The sequence below is a fragment of the Schistocerca serialis genome, chromosome 12, assembly GCF_023864345.2.
Source record: "Schistocerca serialis cubense isolate TAMUIC-IGC-003099 chromosome 12, iqSchSeri2.2, whole genome shotgun sequence".
Classification (NCBI taxonomy): domain Eukaryota; kingdom Metazoa; phylum Arthropoda; class Insecta; order Orthoptera; family Acrididae; genus Schistocerca; species Schistocerca serialis.
The window spans coordinates 183,895,176-183,917,314 of NC_064649.1; the positions used below are offsets into that span (position 1 = coordinate 183,895,176).

Here is a 22,139-nt window from a genome sequence, read left to right on the forward strand (position 1 = left end):
TGGGATTCATCACTGAAGCCAATTATATTCCAGTCAATGCAATTCCAGACCAGGGACGTGCCTGGGGACACACCAGATAGCAGTGCGATACCAACCTGGCTGCTGGCTGCCGTACAGCCAAACGAGGACTGATGGTCTACTGTGCCATTTCTTTTCATAACAGGACCCCTTTGGTTGTCATCTGTGTCACCATTACAACACAGACATCTGTTGACGATATTATAAACCCCATTTTGTTTCTCTTCATGACAAGCCATCATTTTCTTACATTTCAGCAAGATAATGCCTGCCCACACACAATTCGTCTTCATACTTGCCACACCTTATCTTTGCCAGCAAGGTCACGGGATCTCTCCCCAACTGAGTATGTCTGGGGCATTATGGGCAGGGCCACCCAACCAGCTCATGATTTAGACAATACAATGTGCCACTTGGATAGAATTTGGCTTGATGTCCCTCAGTAGGACATCCAACAAATCTATCAATGCCAAGCTTGCTCAAGAGTCAGAGGTGGACCAACTTGCTCAATTTGTGAAGCTCTTTCTCTTGAATAAATCAATCAATTTTTCTGACATTGTATTTTTTTTTTGTGTCTGCTATCCTATTTCATATTATTGTTATTCCATCCCAGATTTCCCAATGTTTAAAAATTAATTTTACACTTGCCGTAAAGTATTACACAAACACTAAGTGGTTATTTTTTCTGATTTTCAAATTATATTTTAATCTCATTTTTGTCCCTTTATCTAATCAACTTTGCAGTGTGAGATTTCTGACGAAAGTACGAGTTATTCACAAAGTAGGTAAAAAGTAGTGAATTCTTCCTTTGAATCACTCTCACTTAGTCTCAGGCGCGAGCAAATGTGTGTACCCGTATATGCATTTAGCTGTATCAAATTATCTTCCCCAACACACAAAATGGGGGTCATTATTCATTTTATCTTGAAAGTATGTGTGAAACGCACTTTCCACAAAAAGGCTCAGATGCATAACTCTCAAAATATGTGTTTGAACAATAGGTCTGGAATTTTTAAAGACAAGGCGAAGAAACCATTGGATTGTATAACTGTTTTATTAATCACAAAGAAACAACATGATTCAAAGACATCAACAACAGCAATGGACGTTCAAGTGAATTGTCTGCCTCCAATTCTGATCACAGAGAAACACTCCAATAGGAAAGAGGGCACAACATCCAGCTCCATTTTCAAAAGCTGCAATGTCAAATATTACAACCTGTAACAAAAAAAGGTCATGTGATAAATATTGTTTACATATCGATTACTGTAACAGAGGCATATATGATCTAATAGGAAGGGGGAACAGAAGGGCAGGACATGGGGAACAATGAACAGATGAGATGTGAAACCATGGTAAGTTAATAGTGGCGATAATGCCAGTTAATTACATGTGTGGGAAAAGCAACCACTCTTGCAATTCAGAGCTACTCTTGTTTCTGCAACTGATCTTCCGTTCTTTCATTGTTCCTATTTTTCTCATATTAATAATTCTAGTTATAGAAGGTTTTCTAACTAAAAGCTTATTATCATTTTGTAATGAAACCGATAAACAATACAGTCACATTCTCTAATGGAAGAACACAGTACATCGCGTTCGTAAATAACTTGATCCAACAAAACTTTTTATATGAGTATCTCGACATTCATTACATGACATTTAATTTTAAGTATCAATACAAACACTTACATAAAACATTATTTACACTCAAAACCCATTATTCAAAACTGATGTCCATATGTGTAACTGTTTACAGTAGCAATTATTAATATAGTTACTATTGCTAGCTTTAATATGGATTGTTAAAAACTTTAGAAATGTTAACTTAAAAATGAACTGTAAGCAAAATCTTTTCTGTTAAAAAGTTAATGTTGAAACCACTGGAGAAACATTATAATGTATTATTGTAGTCATCATGTACACTGAAAAAAAAAAAAAAAAATTGCAACACCAAAAAGTAATTAACGTAGAGTAATGAAATTTCAGGAATATATATGTCTAAGTAACTTATTTAAGTGATTAACGTTGCAAGATCACAGGATAATATAAGTGCGAGATACACCATTGCAAATGTGATACAGTAATACATTGAAATCCAGTGTAACTGCCCGAATGTAAGCATGCAAACGTGCATGCATTGTGCTGGATATGAGTTTGTGGGATGAAGTTCCATGCCTGTTTCACATTGTCATCGAAACAGGGATGGTTAATGCTGTTTTTGGGAGACACTGGAGTTGTTCGACGATGTCCCGTGTGCACTGAATTGGAGCCAGACCTGGTGATCAAACAGGTCAAGGCAACATGTTGACGTACTGTAGAGTATACACCCATGCCTCCATCTTTGCTACCCTCCCTGTTTACCTCTACCCTGTTGCTTCATAACCTGGGTTGTGAGTAACTGAATCCACTTTCTCTTCTTTCCCTTCTTTCCCCTCTCTCCTCCCTGATGAAGGAACAAAGTTTCACGTCTTTATATGAGATTTTCCATCATCACAATAATGTTAGTTTATAATTTATGGACAGCCTAATCCATTATTTCCTGTCAAGGTTTGAAACTTTAGTAAATCATAATTTTTGTCTTGGTAAAATAAAGGTGATTAGATGTTTCCCTCATGCACATGTAAGAGACTGTCAGTTCACATCTACGTTTATAATCTGCAATCCACCAGGAGGTGCATGGTACAGGGTAAGTCCCATTGTACCAGTTATCAGGGTTTCTTGCTGTTTCATTCATGTATGGAGCATGGAAGAATGATTGTCTGAATTTGTCTGAATGCCTCTGTGTGAGCAGTAATCATTCTAATCTTATCTTCACGAACCCTGTGAGAGCAATATGTGGGGGGTTGTAGTATATCCCTAGAGTAATCATTTAAAGACAGTTCTTGAAACTTTGCTAATACACTTTCTTGGGATAGTTTACACCTGTCTTCAACAGTCTGCCATTTCAGTTCCTTCAGTATCTCTGTGACACTCTCCCATGGATTAAGCAAACCTCTGACCATGCTGCCTTTCTTTGTATACATTCAATGTCTCCTCCTAGTCTTATGTGGTACAAGTCCCACACACTTTAGCAATAGTCTATGGTGGGGGGGGGGGGGGGGGTCACACAAATGACTTATAAGCATCTCTCTAGTAGACTGATTGCACTTCCCCATTATTATACCAATAAACCAAAGTCTACAACCTGCTTTACCCACAACTGAACCTATGTGATCATGCCATTTCATATTCCTACAAAGTGTTACACACAGGTATTTGTACGAGTTGGCAGATTCCGACAGTGACTCACCCATATTATAGTCACAGGATACTAAGTTTATACATTTCTAAACATTCACAGCAAGTTGCCAATCACTGCACTATGTTGAAATCTCATCAAGATCTGACTGAATATTTATGCAGCTTCTCTGAAATAGCACTTCATTACAGATAACTGCATCATCTGCAAAAATCCTGATTTACAGCAAGGTCATTAATGGACAAGAACTGCAAGGGCCCCAACACACTTCCCTGGGGCACACCTGAAGTTACTTCTACATCTGATGATGACTCTCCATCCAAGGTAACATGCTGTGTCCTTCCTATCAAAAAGTCCTCAATCCAGTCACGAATTTCACTTGATACCCCATATGATCGTACTTTTCACAGTCAGTGTAGGTGTGGAACAGAATCAAATACTGTTAGGAAATCAAGAAACACTATCTACCTGTTGCCTTGATCCAACGCTTTCAGCAAGTTATGTGAGAAAAGTGACAGTTGGATTTCATATCATCTATGTTTTTGAAAACCATGCTGGTTGATATTGAGAAGATAGTTCCGTTCGAGATACCTCATTATGTTTGAGCTCAAAATATTTTCTAAGAATCTACAACAAATCGATGTCAAGGCTACTGGATGGTAGTTTTGTCACTCCTACAACCCTTCTTGTAGACGGGTGTGATCTGTAATTTTTTCCAAAAACTGGGTAAGGTTTTTTGGATAGATTACAGTGAGAAGAGAGGATAACTCAGCCACAAATTCAATATAGAATCTGACGGCGATTCCATCGGGGTCTGGAGCTTTGTTTAATGATTTCAACTGTTTCTCAACACAACTGACACTAATACCTATTTCATTCATTTTTTCAGTGTACTAGGATTGAATTGGGGCAGTTCTCCTGGGTTTTTATTTGCAAAGGAACATTTGAAAATCGAGTTCATAATTTCAGCTTTTACTTTGCTACCCTCAATATCAGTTCCGGTCTCACTTGCTAGGGACTGGACACTAACTTTTGTGCCACTAACAGGCCTTACATACGACCAGAATTTATTTGGATTTTGTGAAATGTCATTTGACAGTATTCTGCTACAGTAGCCATTGAAGGCTTCATGCATTGCTCTCTTGACAGCCAAACATGTTTCATCCAGCGTCTCTCAATCTATAATCCTACACTTTGTTTTACACCTATTATGCAGTAATCTCTGTTCCTTTAGACGTTTTCTTTACAGTGACTGTATACCACGGAGGTTCCATCCCATTATGAACTGTTCTACTAGGAACCTATCTACTCAGTGCATGGTCAACTGTTCTTTTCAAGTAGAGGAAGAGCACCTCTACATGCTCCTGACCTGTCCTGAAAGTTTCAAGTTCCTCACTGAGATAAGATAATACTAATTTCTACTTAGTTAACTGAACGCATAATAAGAGGATCCTCACGACACAGTAAATAACTGTGCGTCAGTCGGGTGTGGCCAATGCGGAGCCAACAAACGACGACTGAGTCCCTGCGGGTGGCTCGCAGGGATGACCGCCAAACAGTCGTCGTCTCCTTGATATGACGGAGTTTGTTTGGCACGGGCAGGTTGCGCCATTCAGTGTCCCAGAAATCGAAAACTTTGCGGCGTAATAGTGCCCGCAAATCAGTCGCCGGGAGGCCAATCTCCAGAGGTGGTTTACTGATGGCCTCTTTCACCAGGCGGTCAACATTCTCATTGCCGGGGATCCCAACATGGCCTGGGGTCCACACAAAGACCACAGAGCGGCCGCTACGTGCAAGAGTATGCAGGGACTCATGGACAGCCATCACCAGACGAGAACGAGGGAAATACTGGTCGAGAGCTCGTAAACTGCTCAGGGAATTGCTACAGATAACAAAGGACTCACCTGAGCAGGAGTGGATATACTCTAGGGCACAAAAGATGGCGACCAGCTCAGCTGTGTAAACGCTGCAGCCATCCAGCAAGGAACGTTGTTCTGAATGGTCCCCTAGAGTAAGCGCATATCCGGCACGACCAGCAACCATCGAACCGTCAGTGTATACAACGCCAGAGCCCTGATACGTGGCCAAGATGGAATAAAAACGGCAGCGGAAGGCCTCTGGAGGGACGGAGTCCTTCGGGCCCTGTGCCAAGTCGAGCCGAAGGCAAGGCTGAGGAACACACCATGGGGGTGTCGCAAAGTGGCCCGGAAAGGAGGTGGAACTGTAAAAACCCTAAGCCCGGAGAGAAGCCCTTTGACGTGGACTGCGATCGTACAACCTGACCGGGGCCGACGTTCAGGAAGATGGACGACCGATTGCGGTAACAGGAGACGATAGTTTGGATGCCCGGGCAAGCTAAAAACATGGGCAGCATAAGCGGCCAGTAAATGTTGGCGCCTCAATCGCAGTGGAGGGACACCTGCCTCCACAAGTATGCTGTCCACAGGGCTGGTGCGGAATGCTCCTGTCACCTGTCGAACCCCACAGTGGTGAACGGGGTCCAGCAGTTGCAACGCTGAGGGCGACGCTGAGCCATACGCCACACTCCCATAATCAAGCCGGGACAGCACAAGGGCTTTGTAGAGCTGCAGCAGCGTATTACGACTGGCACCCCAAGTTGTGTTGCTGAGGCAGCGAAGGGCATTCAGATGCTGCCAGCACTGACGCTTGAGTTGACGAATATGTGGAAGCCAAGTAAGCCGGGCATCGAACAGCAATCCCAGAAAACGGTAAGTGTCAACAACCCTGAGCATGGCATCCTGAAGATAGAGCTCAGAGTGGGGATGGACAGTTCGACACCGACAAAAGTGCATAAAAAAAGTCTTCGCAGGAGAAAATTGAAACCCATGAGCTAGGGCCCATGCCTGCGCCTTGCGTATGGCCCCCTGCAACCTACGTTCTGCAACACTAATGGTGGAGGAGCTGAACAAGATGCAAAAATCGTCAGCATATAACGTGGGTGAGACAGACGACCCAACTGCTGCTGCAAGGCCATTAATGGCCACAAGGAAAAGGGGCACGCTCAATACTGAGCCCTGTGGAACGCCGTTCTCCTGGATATGAAGTGAACTATGGGATGTGCCAATTAAAACGCGGAATGTCTGAACAGATAAAAAATTCTGAATAAAAATGGGGAGAGAGCCCCGGAGACCCCACCCGTGCAACGTGGCGAGTATATGGTGCCGCCACGTCGTGTCATATGCTCTGGAGAGGTCGAAAAAGACGGAGACAAGGTGTTGGCACCTGGAAAAAGCAGTGCGGATTGCAGACTCAAGAAAGACCAAAGTATCGGCAGTGAAACGGCCCTGACGGAAGCCGCTCTGGCACTGAGCCAGAAGACCCCGAGACTCGAGCAGCCAACACAGCCATCGACACACCATACGTTCCAGTAGCTTGCACAGAGTATTTGTCAAGCTGATGGGTCGATAGCTATCCACAGTAAGCGGGTCCTTACCAGGCTTCAGCACCGGAATGATGGTACTTTCTCGCCACTGCGACGGAAAGACACCATCGCCCCATATGCGGTTGAAGATGGCAAGAACACATCGCTGACAGACCGGGGACAGGTGTTTGAGCATCTGATTGTTGACGCCATCTGGCCCAGAGGCTGTATCGGGGCACTGTGCCAGGGCGCTTTGGAGTTCCCACAAACTAAATGGGGCGTTATACGTCTCAGGGTGGTGAGAAGCTAAAGAAAGCCGTTTGCCTTCCTCCCGGCGTTTAAGCGCGCGAAACGCAGGCGGGTAATTCCCCGACGCAGAGGCCCGAACATAGTGCTGTGCGAAATGCTCGGCGATTGCATCAGCATCGGTGGATACCGCCCCGTTGATGGTAAGCCCTGGGACACCTGTAGAGTGCTGCACTCCAAAGATGCGCCGAATCTTCATCCACACCTGGGAGGGTGAAATACGGGAACCAATGGTGGAAACATACCTCTCCCAGCACTCCTGTTTCCGCCTCTTGATGAGCCGCCGTGCCTGAGCACGGAGACGTTTGAAGAAAATGAGGTTCTCCAAAGACGGGTGCCGCTTATGTCGCTGAAGAGCCCGCCGACGTTCTTTAATGGCTTCAGCGACCTCCAGAGACCACCAAGGCACTGCCTTTCGCCGGGGGCACCCTAACGAACGAGGAATGGTACGTTCCGCAGCGGAAACAATCACTGCAGTCAGTGTCTCAACCGCCACATCGATGGTACCGTGGGGGAGAGATGCAACAGTGGCAGCAGAGGAGAATGTTTCCCAGTTTGCCTTGCTAAATGCCCATCTAGGCAGGCGTTCATGGGATCGACGCTGGGGTAGTGAAAGGAAGATGGGAAAATGGTCACTACCACACAAGTCATCATGGACTTTCCAGTGGACCGATGGTACAAGCCCTGGGCTGCACAACAACAGATCTATGGCCGAGAACGTGCCATGCGCCACACTGAAATGCGTGGCAGCGCCAGTGTTTAAGAGGCAGAGGTCAAGTTGGGAGATGAGATTCTCGACATCTCTGCCTTGGCCAGTAATCTTCGATCCACCCCACAGGGGATTGTGGGCGTTAAAATCCCCAAGGAGAAGAAAAGGCGTGGGAAGTTGGGCGACAAGAGCTGCCAATTCGGTCAGGGAGACTGTACCACCCGGAGGGAGATAGACACTGCAGACGTTTAAGTCCTGGGTAGTTCTTACGCGGACAGCCACAGCTTCCAAAGATGTTTGAAGGGGCACAGGAGCACTATATACAGAGGTAAGGACATACACGCAGGCTCCACCTGACACACTATTGTAAGTGCTTCGGTTGCAGTAATAACCCCTGTATCCACGGAGGACAGGGGTCCGCATTGCCGGGAACCAGGTTTCCTGGAGAGCAATGGATAAAGCAGGTGTCAAGCTTACAAGCTGACGTAGCTCAGGTAGATGGCTAAAATAACCGCCACAATTCCACTGGAGGATTGTACAAAGCGTGTCCTGTAGAGGCATTCAGGCACTGAAAAGGCAAATTACTGGGCAGGGTCACATGCTACCACCGACTGAGTGACGGATGTCGCTACGGCCATCGTTTCTGAGGAGACGGCGAGATCCAGGTCATCAGGGGACGCAAAGAGCTCGACCTCATCCTCAGAGGCTGAGCTGACAGGAAGCGTTGGTGCGGGAACCACTGGGTCCTTATCCTTCTTGGAGAGGTTCCTCTTCTCTCTCTTGTCTTTCGGAGGAGGGTTGGCATGCTGGGTGGGCTTTCCTGACGCATTATCAGGAACAGAGGAAGAGCGTGAAGCCCTTCGACCAGCAGCTGGTGGCTTCTTCAGCCACTGGCTAGTGTCTTGTGAGACACTGGGGAAGTCCTTGGAAGGGACTCCCCCAAGGGATCCCTTCCGAACAAGTGAGGCCGGAGGAGGCTGTTGCGTCTCTGGCTGAACAGCCGGAGAGAGATGTCGCTTCCCCGGCTGAGGAGCCGGAGAGGGCTGTCGCCGCTCCGGCTGAGAGGTGGGGACCGACGTCCCCGGTTGCTTGGGGCGCACTGCTCCCAAACTGTGTGTTTTGGGAGCAGTGGAATAGAGAGTGGTCCCCACCGGTGGTGGGGCAGGTGAAACGTGACTGCTCGGTTGGCCAACTGTCAAAGGAGTCTTTGCAGGAACTGGTGGCTGCAGTGTTACAGCAGCATAACTCCTCAACATAGGTGTGGGGTTGAGCCATTCTAATTTCTTCCTCGCCTCTTGGTAAGTTAAACGGTCCAGGGTCTTAATTTCTTGTATCTTCCGCTCTTGATGGTAGACTGCACAGTCTGGCGAGCAGGGAGAATGATGCTCCCCACAGTTAACGCAGGTGGGAGGTGGAGCACACGGAGCACTTGGATGCAAAGGTTGTCCACAATCGCGACATGTGGGGCTGGCAGTGCATCTGGAGGACACGTGTCCGAATTTCCAGCACTGGAAGCATCGCATAGGGGGCGGGACATAGGGCTTGAAATCGCACCGGTAGATCATGACCTTGACCTTCTCAGGCAAGCAGTCGCCCTCAAAGGCCAGGATGAAAGCACCGGTAGCGATCCTATTATCCTTGGGTCCCCTAAAGACACGACGAACGAAGTGTGCACCTCGTCGTGCCAGGTTCTCCCATAGCTCGTCATCAGACGGTAGCAGAAGATCTTTATGAAAGATAATCCCCTGGACAAAATTTAGTGACTTATGGGGAGTGACGTTAACGGGTATGTCACCAAGCTTCTCACAGGCGAGCAACGCCCTTGACTGTGCAGAGGAAGGTGCTTGTATCAAAATGGCCCCGCTCCGCATTTTGGAAAGAGAGGCCACTTCCCCGAACTTATCTTCAAGATGGGTCACAAAGAACAGAGGCTTAGTCCCCAAAAATGAATCCCCATCAGTTCTGCTGCACACAAGATATCACGGTGAATATGGCTCCTGTCTGTCCGCAGCCCTGCGTCCCTCCCAGGGCGTGGCTAGGGAAGGGGACGATTTGGGGTTACATGCCACAGCGTTAAAGTCTACTTTATTGCGCTTAGAGACGTTGGTGGTCATGCGACCACCGGATTGAGATTGTACCCATTTCACTGCGGGATATCCACCCCGATGCCACCCACTCCGACCAGGGGCTCTCCCCACAGGTGGCACCCAGCCACAGCAAAGGCCACCTAGCAGGATGGCCGTTGCCGGGAGTCCTGATGCCCCGGAGAGACGGGCATCTACTCCTTGGCTTACGTGGGGAGGCGGCAGCTCAGGCATCGGCAGTACGATCCCTGTGTTGTCAGGGGGCTACAACCTAGAGGGTACATGACGACCCCACCACAACGGGCTGGCTACCGTGCTGGATTTTGGGTGCCATGGGTAGTCCATAGTGATCGTGGGTGCAGATGATGATGCACTAAGGGCGTAACTTACACAATCCATCAGGTGTGTATGCCCAAAATGAGGGATGGAGGGTGCAGTTACGACGCCCAGACGATAAAGAGTGCCAAGGTCTTAGGGCACAGAGGACTGATGGTGCACCACGTAAGGGGTCCTTCCCCAAAAGGCTCTTACTTCTGTTGAATTTGGAAAAATGGAGGTCAAACCCTAATGGGGACCATCACATTAAAGGCCGAAACAGTTGAGACTCCTTTTAGTCGCCTCTTACGACAGGCAGGAATACCGCGGGCATATTCTAACCCTCGAACCCGCAGGGGGGAAATGGACACAGGCAGACAGTGTTTGTTGGTAATGAGGATCACCCTGTGGCTAAACTTGCCTTGGTGCACAGCCAGCACATCTTGGCACAGTGTTACACCGTCCGGGTTATCTGGATACTTCCCACTAACACCAACCTGTCAGAACTCCAGAGGTGGGAACTTGCCCTTCAGTATATCCTCTCTTCTCGTTATCCGCCAGGCCTCAACCTCCGCTAATTTCAAGTTGCCGCCGCTCGTACCTCACCTGTCTTTCAACATCATTTTTGCCTCTGTACTTCTGCCTCGACTGACATCTCTGCCGAATCTCTTTGCCTTTACAAATGTCTGCTTGTGTCTGTGTATGTGTGGTTGGATATGGGTGTGTGTGCAAGTGTATACCTGTTCTTTTCTCCCCCTAAGGTAAGTCTTTCCGCTCCCGGGATTGGAATGACTCCTTACCCTCTCCCTGTGTGTTTTTCCCTCTATTATATAAATATAATCATACTATCATTTATTGTTGATGTGCCCTATTCTTGTATACACGTAATATACAGAGAAGAATTGCATTTTATGTTCTTTATATCTGCTTTTTTCATATTCTATTCGAATTTTACGATTCCAACAGGACAAAAACATGCCGCGTAAACTTACATTTGAAGAAATTCTAGCAGAACTAGAGAACCATCAAGAGAGTGACGATGAAGATGATATACAGAATTGGCGATTATTCCACCCGATGCAGATGTAATAACAGATGAAGAAGACACTGACGAAAATGTACTGTTGTACAAGATGACGCCGGTACTTTAGAACTCACAACCAGCTGAGATGAAGTTAATGCTACAGTTGTACATCCAGAAGCCAAAAGAAGGAAAGCGTTGGGAGGTGGAGGAGAAAGTGGTATGTTATCTACAAAAAAATATATATGTAAGTGGTATAAATGTCAACCAACGTACACAAACAATAGTGAACCAGGGAAGAGCAACAAACATTATGATGCGGAATGTCTAGAAAATAACACAGTGCCCCAAGTGTTTGAGGATTTTTTTTCTGAGAAACTAATGGATACTATTATTGAACAAAGCGAAATTTATTCTTGCCAACATAACAGAATAAATTTTCTGCTAACCAAAGAAGAACTAAAATTATTTATTGGCGTACTACTTCTGAGTGGTTATCATAAGCTTCCCCACAAGAATAAGTACTGGGAACAGGCTCCTGATGTCGGTGTTCCTTTAGTCTTCAACTCCGGGTCAAGAAATAGGTTTGGGAAATAAAGAGATTCATTCATCTCAATGACAACTCCAAAATAGACAGAAACGACAAGATGTACAAACTGAGGTTATAATTTGAAATGCTGAAATAGGAATTTGGTAAATTTGGCGTATTTCATTCAGAACTCTCAACTGATGAAATAATGGTATATTATTATCGCAAACATTCAGCTAAAATGTTTCTGAGGGAAAAGCCTATCAAAGTTGGATATAAAATTTGGTGTCTTACAAGTTCCAATGGCTTTCTTTATAATTTTTCACCATACTGTAGCAAGACTGACAACAAACAGGAGCCTTTAGGTGCAAGGGTAATAAATGAACTAACCAGCATGATTCCAGAATCAGAGTATCCGAATTGTAAGCTTTTCTTTGACAACTTTTTCACCAGTGTTGACACACTGATCACACTCGGAAAGAGTAAAATGAAAGCTGCAGGAACAATAACAGAGATCCGAACTAATGCATGTCCTTTGATTGACTCGAAAAGAATGGCAAAAGGAAGGAACGAGGATTCTATGACTACAGATTTGACAAAGAGAATGAAGTTCTGGTTGTGAAATGGAGTGACAACAAACCAGTATGTGTAGTGACAAATAACAGTACTATTATTCCTCGAGTTCTACAAAAAGATATTCACGGGCAAAAAAAAAAAAGGAAATATCTGTTACACTGCCACATATCATTGAAGAATACAATGCCCATATGGGTGGCATATATCTACTGGACAAGCAGATATCACTTTATAGGACGAGGATAAGGTCAAAGAAATGGTGGTGGCCATTATTCACACAGATGATATATATCTGCGTAGTAAACACATGGCGTGCATACCAAATTGCTAACTCTAATGAGAAGCTCTTACTTTTGGATGTCCGACAGAGAATAGTGATGTTTTTTCTATCAAAGAAAAAAGGATCAGTACCAAAACAAAGAGGACCACAAGGAAGCAAATTGATGGGAGGACGGGTGAGCACATATGTACGACTAGATCCAGGAAATATTTTCTTTGTGCCAAGTAAAACACAGAAGAGATGTGCTTACTGCAAGAAAAAAACAACAAAAATTTGTGATAGGTGCAATGTTGGTGTACATGACAAGTGTTTTGCTTCATTTCATACTGAATATACATTCCATAACATTAAAATATTCTTTATTTAATGTTTGTGTTGCTTCTTACAATATTATGCATGGAGAATAAGATTGTGAATTTGGATAGCGCATTTGGCCAATGTCCCAAAAATGGGACTTCTGTAGTTTTTGTTCTAATAAACTGAAACTTTTCAAAACAACTTTTTATTCAATTTATCACTCAATGTAACATATTTATGTATAAAAGTTTGCAAAAAAAAGATCCAATAGAGTTTTGGCCAGTAAAGGGTTAAGGGAAAACCAGATGTAACACAAAATGTCTGGCAGAAAATCTGCTACAGGAACTACATCACAAACCCCGACTGCTCACAGATTATGCAAAGGACAATGGTAACTTCCCCCCCCATGAACCATGGACCTTGCCGTTGGTGGGGAGGCTTGCGTGCCTCAGCGATACAGATAGCCGTACCGTAGGTGCAACCACAACGGAGGGGTATCTGTTGAGAGGCCAGACAAACGTGTGGTTCCTGAAGAGGGGCAGCAGCCTTTTCAGTAGTTGCAAGGGCAACAGTCTGGATGATTGACTGATCTGGCCTTGTAACATTAACCAAAACGGCCTTGCTGTGCTGGTACTGCGAACGGCTGAAAGCAAGGGGAAACTACAGCCGTAATTTTTTCCGAGGGCATGCAGCTTTACTGTATGATTACATGATGATGGCGTCCTCTTGGGTAAAATATTCCGGAGGTAAAATAGTCCCCCATTCGGATCTCCGGGCGGGGACTACTCAAGAGGATGTCGTTATCAGGAGAAAGAAAACTGGCATTCTACGGATCGGAGCGTGGAATGTCAGATCCCTTAATCGGGCAGGTAGGTTAGAAAATTTAAAAAGGGAAATGGATAGGTTGAAGTTAGATATAGTGGGAATTAGTGAAGTTCGGTGGCAGGAGGAACAAGACTTCTGGTCAGGTGACTACAGGGTTATAAACACAAAATCAAATAGGGGGAATGCAGGAGTAGGTTTAATAATGAATAGGAAAATAGGAATGCGGGTAAGCTACTACAAACAGCATAGTGAACGCATTATTGTGGCCAAGATAGATACGAAGCCCACACCTACTACAGTAGTACAAGTTTATATGCCAACTAGCTCTGCAGATGACGAAGAAATTGAAGAAATGTATGATGAAATAAAAGAAATTATTCAGATTGTGAAGGGAGACAAAAATTTAATAGTCATGGGTGACTGGAATTCGAGTGTAGGAAAAGGGAGAGAAGGAAACATAGTAGGTGAATATGGATTGGGGGACAGAAATGAAAGAGGAAGCCGCCTGGTCGAATTTTGCACAGAGCACAACATAATCATAACTAACACTTGGTTTAAGAATCATGAAAGAAGGTTGTATACATGGAAGAACCCTGGAGATACTAAAAGGTATCAGATAGATTATATAATGGTAAGACAGAGATTTAGGAACCAGGTTTTAAATTGTAAGACATTTCCAGGGGCAGATGTGGACTCTGACCACAATCTATTGGTTATGACCTGTAGATTAAAACTGAAGAAACTGCAAAAAGGTGGGAATTTAAGGAGATGGGACCTGGATAAACTAAAAGAACCAGAGGTTGTACAGAGATTCAGGGAGAGCATAAGGGAGCAATTGACAGGAATGGGGGAAATAAATACAGTAGAAGAAGAATGGGTAGCTTTGAGGGATGAAGTAGTGAAGGCAGCAATGGATCAAGTAGGTAAAAAGACGAGGGCTAGTAGAAATCCTTGGGTAACAGAAGAAATATTGAATTTAATTGATGAAAGGAGAAAATATAAAAATGCAGTAAGTGAAACAGGCAAAAAGGAATACAAACGTCTCAAAAATGAGATCGACAGGAAGTGCAAAATGACTAAGCAGGGATGGCTAGAGGACAAATGTAAGGATGTAGAGGCCTATCTCACTAGGGGTAAGATAGATACCGCCTACAGGAAAATTAAAGAGACCTTTGGAGATAAGAGAATGACTTGTATGAATATCAAGAGCTCAGATGGAAATCCAGTTCTAAGCAAAGAAGGGAAAGCAGAAAGGTGGAAGGAGTATATAGAGGGTCTCTACAAGGGCGATGTACTTGAGGACAATATTATGGAAATGGAAGAGGATGTAGATGAAGATGAAATGGGAGATATGATACTGCATGAAGAGTTTGACAGAGCACTGAAAGACCTGAGTCGAAACAAGGCCCCCGGAGTAGACAATATTCCATTGGAACTACTGACGGCCGTGGGAGAGCCAGCCCTGACAAAACTCTACCATCTGGTGAGCAAGATGTATGAAACAGGCGAAATACCCACAGACTTCAAGAAGAATATAATAATTCCAATCCCAAAGAAAGCAGGTGTTGACAGATGTGAAAATTACCGAACTATCAGCTTAATAAGTCACAGCTGCAAAATACTAACACGAATTCTTTACAGACGAATGGAAAAACTAGTAGAAGCCAACCTCGGGGAAGATCAGTTTGGATTCCGTAGAAACACTGGAACACGTGAGGCAATACTGACCTTACGACTTATCTTAGAAGAAAGATTAAGGAAAGGCAAACCTACGTTTCTAGCATTTGTAGACTTAGAGAAAGCTTTTGACAATGTTGACTGGAATACTCTCTTTCAAATTCTAAAGGTGGCAGGGGTAAAATACAGGGAGCGAAAGGCTATTTACAGTTTGTACAGAAACCAGATGGCAGTTATAAGAGTAGAGGGGTATGAAAGGGAAGCAGTTGTTGGGAAGGGAGTGAGACAGGGTTGTAGCCTCTCCCCGATGTTGTTCAATCTGTATATTGAGCAAGCAGTAAAGGAAACAAAAGAAAAATTCGGAGTAGGTATTAAAATTCATGGAGTAGAAATAAAAACTTTGAGGTTCGCCGATGACATTGCAATTCTGTCAGAGACAGCAAAGGACTTGGAAGAGCAGTTGAATGGAATGGACAGTGTCTTGAAAGGAGGATATAAGATGAACATCAACAAAAGCAAAACAAGGATAATGGAATGTAGTCTAATTAAGTCGGGTGATGCTGAGGGAATTAGATTAGGAAATGAGGCACTTAAAGTAGTAAAGGAGTTTTGCTATTTGGGGAGCAAAATAACTGATGATGTTCGAAGTAGAGAGGGTAAAAAATGTAGGCTGGCAATGGCAAGGAAAGCGTTTCTGAAGAAGAGAAATTTGTTAACATCCAGTATTGATTTAAGTGTCAGGAAGTCATTTCTGAAAGTATTCGTATGGAGTGTAGCCATGTATGGAAGTGAAACATGGACGATAAATAGTTTGGACAAGAAGAGAATAGAAGCTTTCGAAATGTGGTGCTACAGAAGAATGCTGAAGATTAGATGGGTAGATCACATAACTAATGAGGAAGTATTGAATAGGATTGGGGAGAAGAGAAGTTTGTGGCACAACTTGACCAGAAGAAGGGATCGGTTGGTAGGACATGTTCTGAGGCATCAAGGGATCACCAATTTAGTATTGGAGGGGAGCGTGGAGGGTAAAAATCATAGAGGGAGACCAAGAGATGAATACACTAAGCAGATTCAGAAGGATGTAGGTTGCAGTAGGTACTGGGAGATGAAAAAGCTTGCACAGGATAGAGTAGCATGGAGAGCTGCATCAAACCAGTCTCAGGACTGAAGACCACAACAACAACAACAACAACAACAACAACAATGGTAACTTCCGAAAATTCTCAAAAATACACATTTATTTGCATTGATATACAATGAAATTCAGGGGTGATGTATACTTTGGCTGAGCTGTGAACCACAAAGCATTGATTTGCTACGTAAATTACGTATACAAAACACTGGTAGCACTAACTTACAAAGTATAGTTTTGCAGGCATCTCAAAATTCTGAAACTAAACTATTTCTCACATAATTGGACAACAAAATAAGAGACAGACTATTTTGAATGAGGATGATAGGCATACTGTTCTAAAAATTTTTGAAAGAGCACAATTTAGTTTAAGCCTACAATTGACGCTAATAGTACTAGTTTATCACGGGATTCCCAAATGTTTGAAATTTCACAACATATCAGAATTCAAACAAGTATCGATACAATCAATGAAAAATTATGCAGAAGTGACATGAACAGCAAAATATACAAATATAGAACTTCAAACAGACACATTATCTAGTACAAACAGTCCCCACATAAGGGAAAATTCCTAAGTCAGCTTTATTTAAATGGGCAAATAAAATAAATAACAAAACTGGAAATTGTCCCTCCTCTTGCAATGAATTGCTACTGGACAACTGCTTTTGTACATTAAATGGAGAGTACAGTACACATCTAATTAACACCAATGGATTTATTTTCGCAGAATAACAATCTTCGGATACTGTACTGCATAGTGTGGGAATTCTGAGACATTCTGGGTTGCTGCAGAGTGATTCATTTTCTAAAATAGACAATGTGTAGTGGTGTACACTGTTAACACACTAGGCATATTACACGGGCCACTTGTTCACTCCTTTTGTACACACATCACTTACACTGAGGTAGCAATGGAGTTTAAAAGAAGACATTCATACATGGCACTGAATTTAAGATAGAAGTGAATTTAAAGCAGTATTTGGAATCTCTTCATGCAATAAACCAACAGTCTGCTGCTGATTTAATGATTTCTGAGACACACTCTTCAAGACTGAAGTCAATAATGACAGCCACTACTGAAAGAAACTAGCTTCACCTCTGGATAATGATGACTGAAGAGGACAGCTCCCCACTGCCTCTACCAACAAAATGAATGCAATCTTTGAATCAGATCAGAACTAGTTTGTTGAGTTCCTGCATGGCAATCTTCAGATCAGAAAAATAGTTGTGAAGATCAGAAAAATAGTTGTTAGATACAACACCTTTTAACACTTCAGTAAAAAAACTTGCTGCTAAATCCTGATAATAAACAGTTGAAAAATTTGATTCTCAGCGGTCAAAAGCAGCATACAATAACTAATGACAGAAAACAACTGTACCAATCTTAGAAACAAACATGTGATAGACCTTCTCAAACACACCCATATGGCAAAAGTGAAAAAGAGGACACAAAAATTATTAATGTCATTGGATGAAAATGATATTTTTCAACTTAAGATAATAGAGTTACTAAAAATATTTTTAATTAAGCAACTAGTTTCAACTCGAAAAGCCATTTTTCGGTTTACACACATAGCGAGGTCCCACAGAAATAAAAAGGCAGCAAACTCACACTATGTGCTACTGTTCATCATGGCTTACAAATTACAGTAGAAATGCTACTGTTTGTTGTACTTTAAAAACATTTAAAATGACTTTTTGGGCCAGAACTACCTGTACAGGGTGATTCAAAAAGAATACCACAACTTTAAAAATGTGTATTTAATGAAAGAAACATAATATAACCTTCTGTTATACATCATTACAAAGAGTATTTAAAAAGGTTTTTTTCACTCAAAAACAAGTTCAGAGATGTTCAATATGGCCCCCTCCAGACACTCGAGCAATATCAACCCGATACTCCAACTCGTTCCACACTCTCTGTAGCATATCAGGCGTAACAGTTTGGATAGCTGCTGTTATTTCTCGTTTCAAATCATCAATGGTGGCTGGGAGAGGTGGCCGAAACACCATATCCTTAACATACCCCCATAAGAAAAAATCGCAGGGGGTAAGATCAGGGCTTCTTGGAGGCCAGTGATGAAGTGCTCTGTCATGGGCAGCCTGGCGGCCGATCCATCGCCTGGGGTAGTTGACGTTCAGGTAGTTACGGACAGATAAGTGCCAATGTGGTGGTGCTCCATCCTGCTGAAATACGAATTATTGTGCTTCTTGTTCGAGCTGAGGGAACAGCCAATTCTCTAACATCTCCAGATACTGTAGTCCAGTTACAGTAGCACCTTTGAAGAAAAAGGGACCAAAATCTTTATTGGCTGAAATGGCACAGAAAACGTTCACCTTAGGCGAGTCATGTTCATACTGAGTTGTTTCCCGCGGATTCTCAGTGCCCCATGTACAGACATTGTGACGGTTGACTTTCCCGTTAGTGTGGAAAGTTGCTTCATCACTAAACACAATCTTCGAAACGAAAGATTCATCTGTTTCCATTTGAGCAAGGATAAAAACACAGAAATCGATTCTTTTAATCTGATCAGCTGCAGACAGTGCTTGAACCAATTTCAGACGATAAGGTTTCATAACTAACCTTTATCGTAGGACTCTCCATACAGTTGATTGTGGAATTTGCAGCTCTCTGCTAGCTCTGCGAGTCGATTTTCCTGGGCTGCGAACAAATGCGTGCTGGATGCGTGCTACATTTTCATCACTCGTTCTCGGCCGTCCAGAACTTTTCCCTTTGTACAAACACCCATTCTCTGTAAACTGTTTATACCAACGTTTAATATACCACCTATCAGGAGGTTTAACTCCATACTTCGTTCGAAATGCACGCTGAACAACTGTCGTCGATTCACTTCTGCCGTACTCAATAACACAAAAAGCTTTCTGTTGAGCAGTCGCCATCTTAGCATCAACTGACGCTGACGCCTAGTCAACAGCGCCTCAAGCGAACAAATGTACAACTAAATGAAACTTTATACCTCCCTTAATTTGCCGACAGATAGTGCTTAGCTCTGCCTTTTGTCGTTGCAGAGTTTTAAATTCCTAAAGTTGTGGTATTCTTTTTGAATCACCCTGTATAATTAAGGAGAGGTCTTATTAAAATACAACAGCTTAAATGCAAAAAATATCACCTTCATTCATTATAAGGTTGTCGTAATGTCAGAGACATTTTGAATGTATCACGCATATGTAAATTTAATTACCTGAGCAGATCAGTATCCTTCATCACTCCAAGTAATGTTGTAAACAGGATATGCAGTCTTCAGAATTTCTACTGTCTTGCTGTGGTCTGCCTTCCCAAACCCCTGAAATGAAGCAGTCTTTGGGTATTTTAAAACTAAAGTACAATTAAACAGTGTGCTACATATCACAATAATAATTAAACACTAAAACGAGAACTCTTAACTACAACTACATCATAAGTAACCGATGTGCTTGTACGTACACTAAAAATGCATCTAATACAGAGCACATGAAACCGTAAAGCAATCTGAAATTTTCTAAACCACACATCACAACACAAAAGCAGCAGAAAAAGGGAGTGTGTAAAGACCTTCAGAACAGATGTGCAATATGCAGCATCAGAATTAATTTTTCTATTGATGGGTCTGGCATTGTACACAACACTGAAACACAAGCAGCAGTAATCGTGCAAAAACATTAAACACGTACCCACAATCTGCAACTGTATTAACTGTGTTTAATGAAACAGGTAGGTCACAAAATGTGTGAAACACAGTCTGAAAAGTATAAAATAGGTGCGAGGGGTACAGAGGAATCATTTGGTCTGCTCCAAGTGCAAGTAATTGTTGATTTGAGTAATTATGACAACTGTCCTGGCAACTGGAAAAAGTCTTGTAAAAACACCAGGCTCACCACAATTCATGTGCTGCTGTAACTATACTCAATCAAAAGATACAGAAGCTGGTAATAATAATAATAATAATAATAATAATAATAATAATAATACAGATTAAGTGTGGAATATACCAAGGAGACTCATTAAGTCCTTTCTGGTTCTGCCTTGCTCTGAACCCACTATCCAACATGCTAAATAATACAAATTATGGATACAATATTACTGGAACATACCCACACAAAATCACACATTTGCTATACATGGATAATCTAAAACTACTGGCAGCAACAAATCAACAACTCAACCAATTACTAAAGATAACAGAAGGATTCAGCAATGATATAAGTATGGCTTTTGGAACAGACAAATGTAAGAAAAATAGCATAGTCAAGGGAAAACATACTAAACAAGTAGATTACATATTGGATAACCACAGCGACTGCATAGAAGTGATGGAAAAAGCGGATGCCTATAAATATCTAGGATACAGACAAAAAATAGGAATAGATAATACAAATATCAAAGAAGAACTAAAAGAAAAATATAGACAAAGACTAACAAAAATACTGAAAACAGAATTGACAGCAAGAAACAAGACAAAAGCTATAAATACCTATGCCATACCAATATTGACCTACTCATTTGGAGTAGTGAAATGGAGTAACACAGACCTAGAAGCACTCAATACACTTACACGATCACAATGCCACAAATATAGAATACATCACATACATTCAGCAACAGAAAGATTCACATTAAGCAGAAAGGAAGGAGGGAGGGGATTTATCGACATAAAAAACCTACATTATGGACAGGTAGACAATTTAAGAAAATTCTTTCTAGAACGAGCAGAAACTAGCAAAATAAACAAGGCAATCCCTCATATAAATACATCGGCTACACCACTGCAATTTCATAACCACTTCTACAACCCTTTAGATCACATAACATCAACAGTCATGAAGAAAGTAAATTGGAAAAAGAAAACACTACATGGCAAGCACCCGTATCATCTAACACAGCCACACATCGATCAAGACGCATCCAACACATGGCTAAAAAAAGGCAATATATACAGTGAGACAGAAGGATTCATGATTGCAATACAGGATCAAACAATAAACACCAGGTATTACAGCAAGCATATTATTAAAGATCCCAATACCACAACGGATAAATGCAGACTTTGTAAACAACAAATAGAAACAGTAGATCACATCACAAGCGGATGTACAATACTAGCAAATACAGAATACCCCAGAAGACATGACAATGTCGCAAAAATAATACGTCAACAGCTTGCCTTACAACATAAACTTTTAAAACAACACATTCCTACATACAAGTATACACCACGAAATATACTGGAGAATGATGAATACAAATTATACTGGAACAGAACCATTATAACAGATAAAACAACGTCACATAACAAACCTGATATCATACTCACCAATAAAAAGAAGAAATTAACACAACTAATCGAAATATCCATACCCAATACAACAAATATACAAAAGAAAACAGGAGAAAAAATTGAAAAATACATCCAACTGGCTGAGGAAGTCAAAGACATGTGGCATCAGGATAAAGTTGACATCATACCAATTATACTATCAACTACAGGAGTCATACCACACAATATCCACCAGTACATCAATGCAATACAGCTACATCCAAACATATATATACAGCTACAGAAATCCGTAATTATTGATACATGTTCAATTACCCGAAAGTTCCTAAATGCAATATAACACATACCGTACAGTTAAAAGGAAGTGACGCTTGATCAAGGTCCGCGTCACTCCATTTTTAACCGGACTTAACGTCTGAGAAAGTGAAGGTAATAATAATAATAATAATAATAATAATAATAATAATG

The 22,139-nt window shown here is 42.4% G+C and overlaps 1 protein-coding gene across 1 annotated transcript in view; it reads right to left on the minus strand.

The window, feature by feature from the left end:
- Positions 1 to 1,083: 1,083 nt before the first annotated feature.
- Positions 1,084 to 22,139, minus strand: part of LOC126428235 (sex-regulated protein janus-A-like) — a 36,495-nt gene continuing 15,439 nt past the window's right edge. Inside the window, 2 exon segments of the mRNA XM_050090150.1 lie at positions 1,084 to 1,236; positions 19,599 to 19,700. Of these exon segments, the coding sequence (XP_049946107.1) occupies positions 19,608 to 19,700 (93 nt within the window). The 3' untranslated portion in view covers positions 1,084 to 1,236; positions 19,599 to 19,607.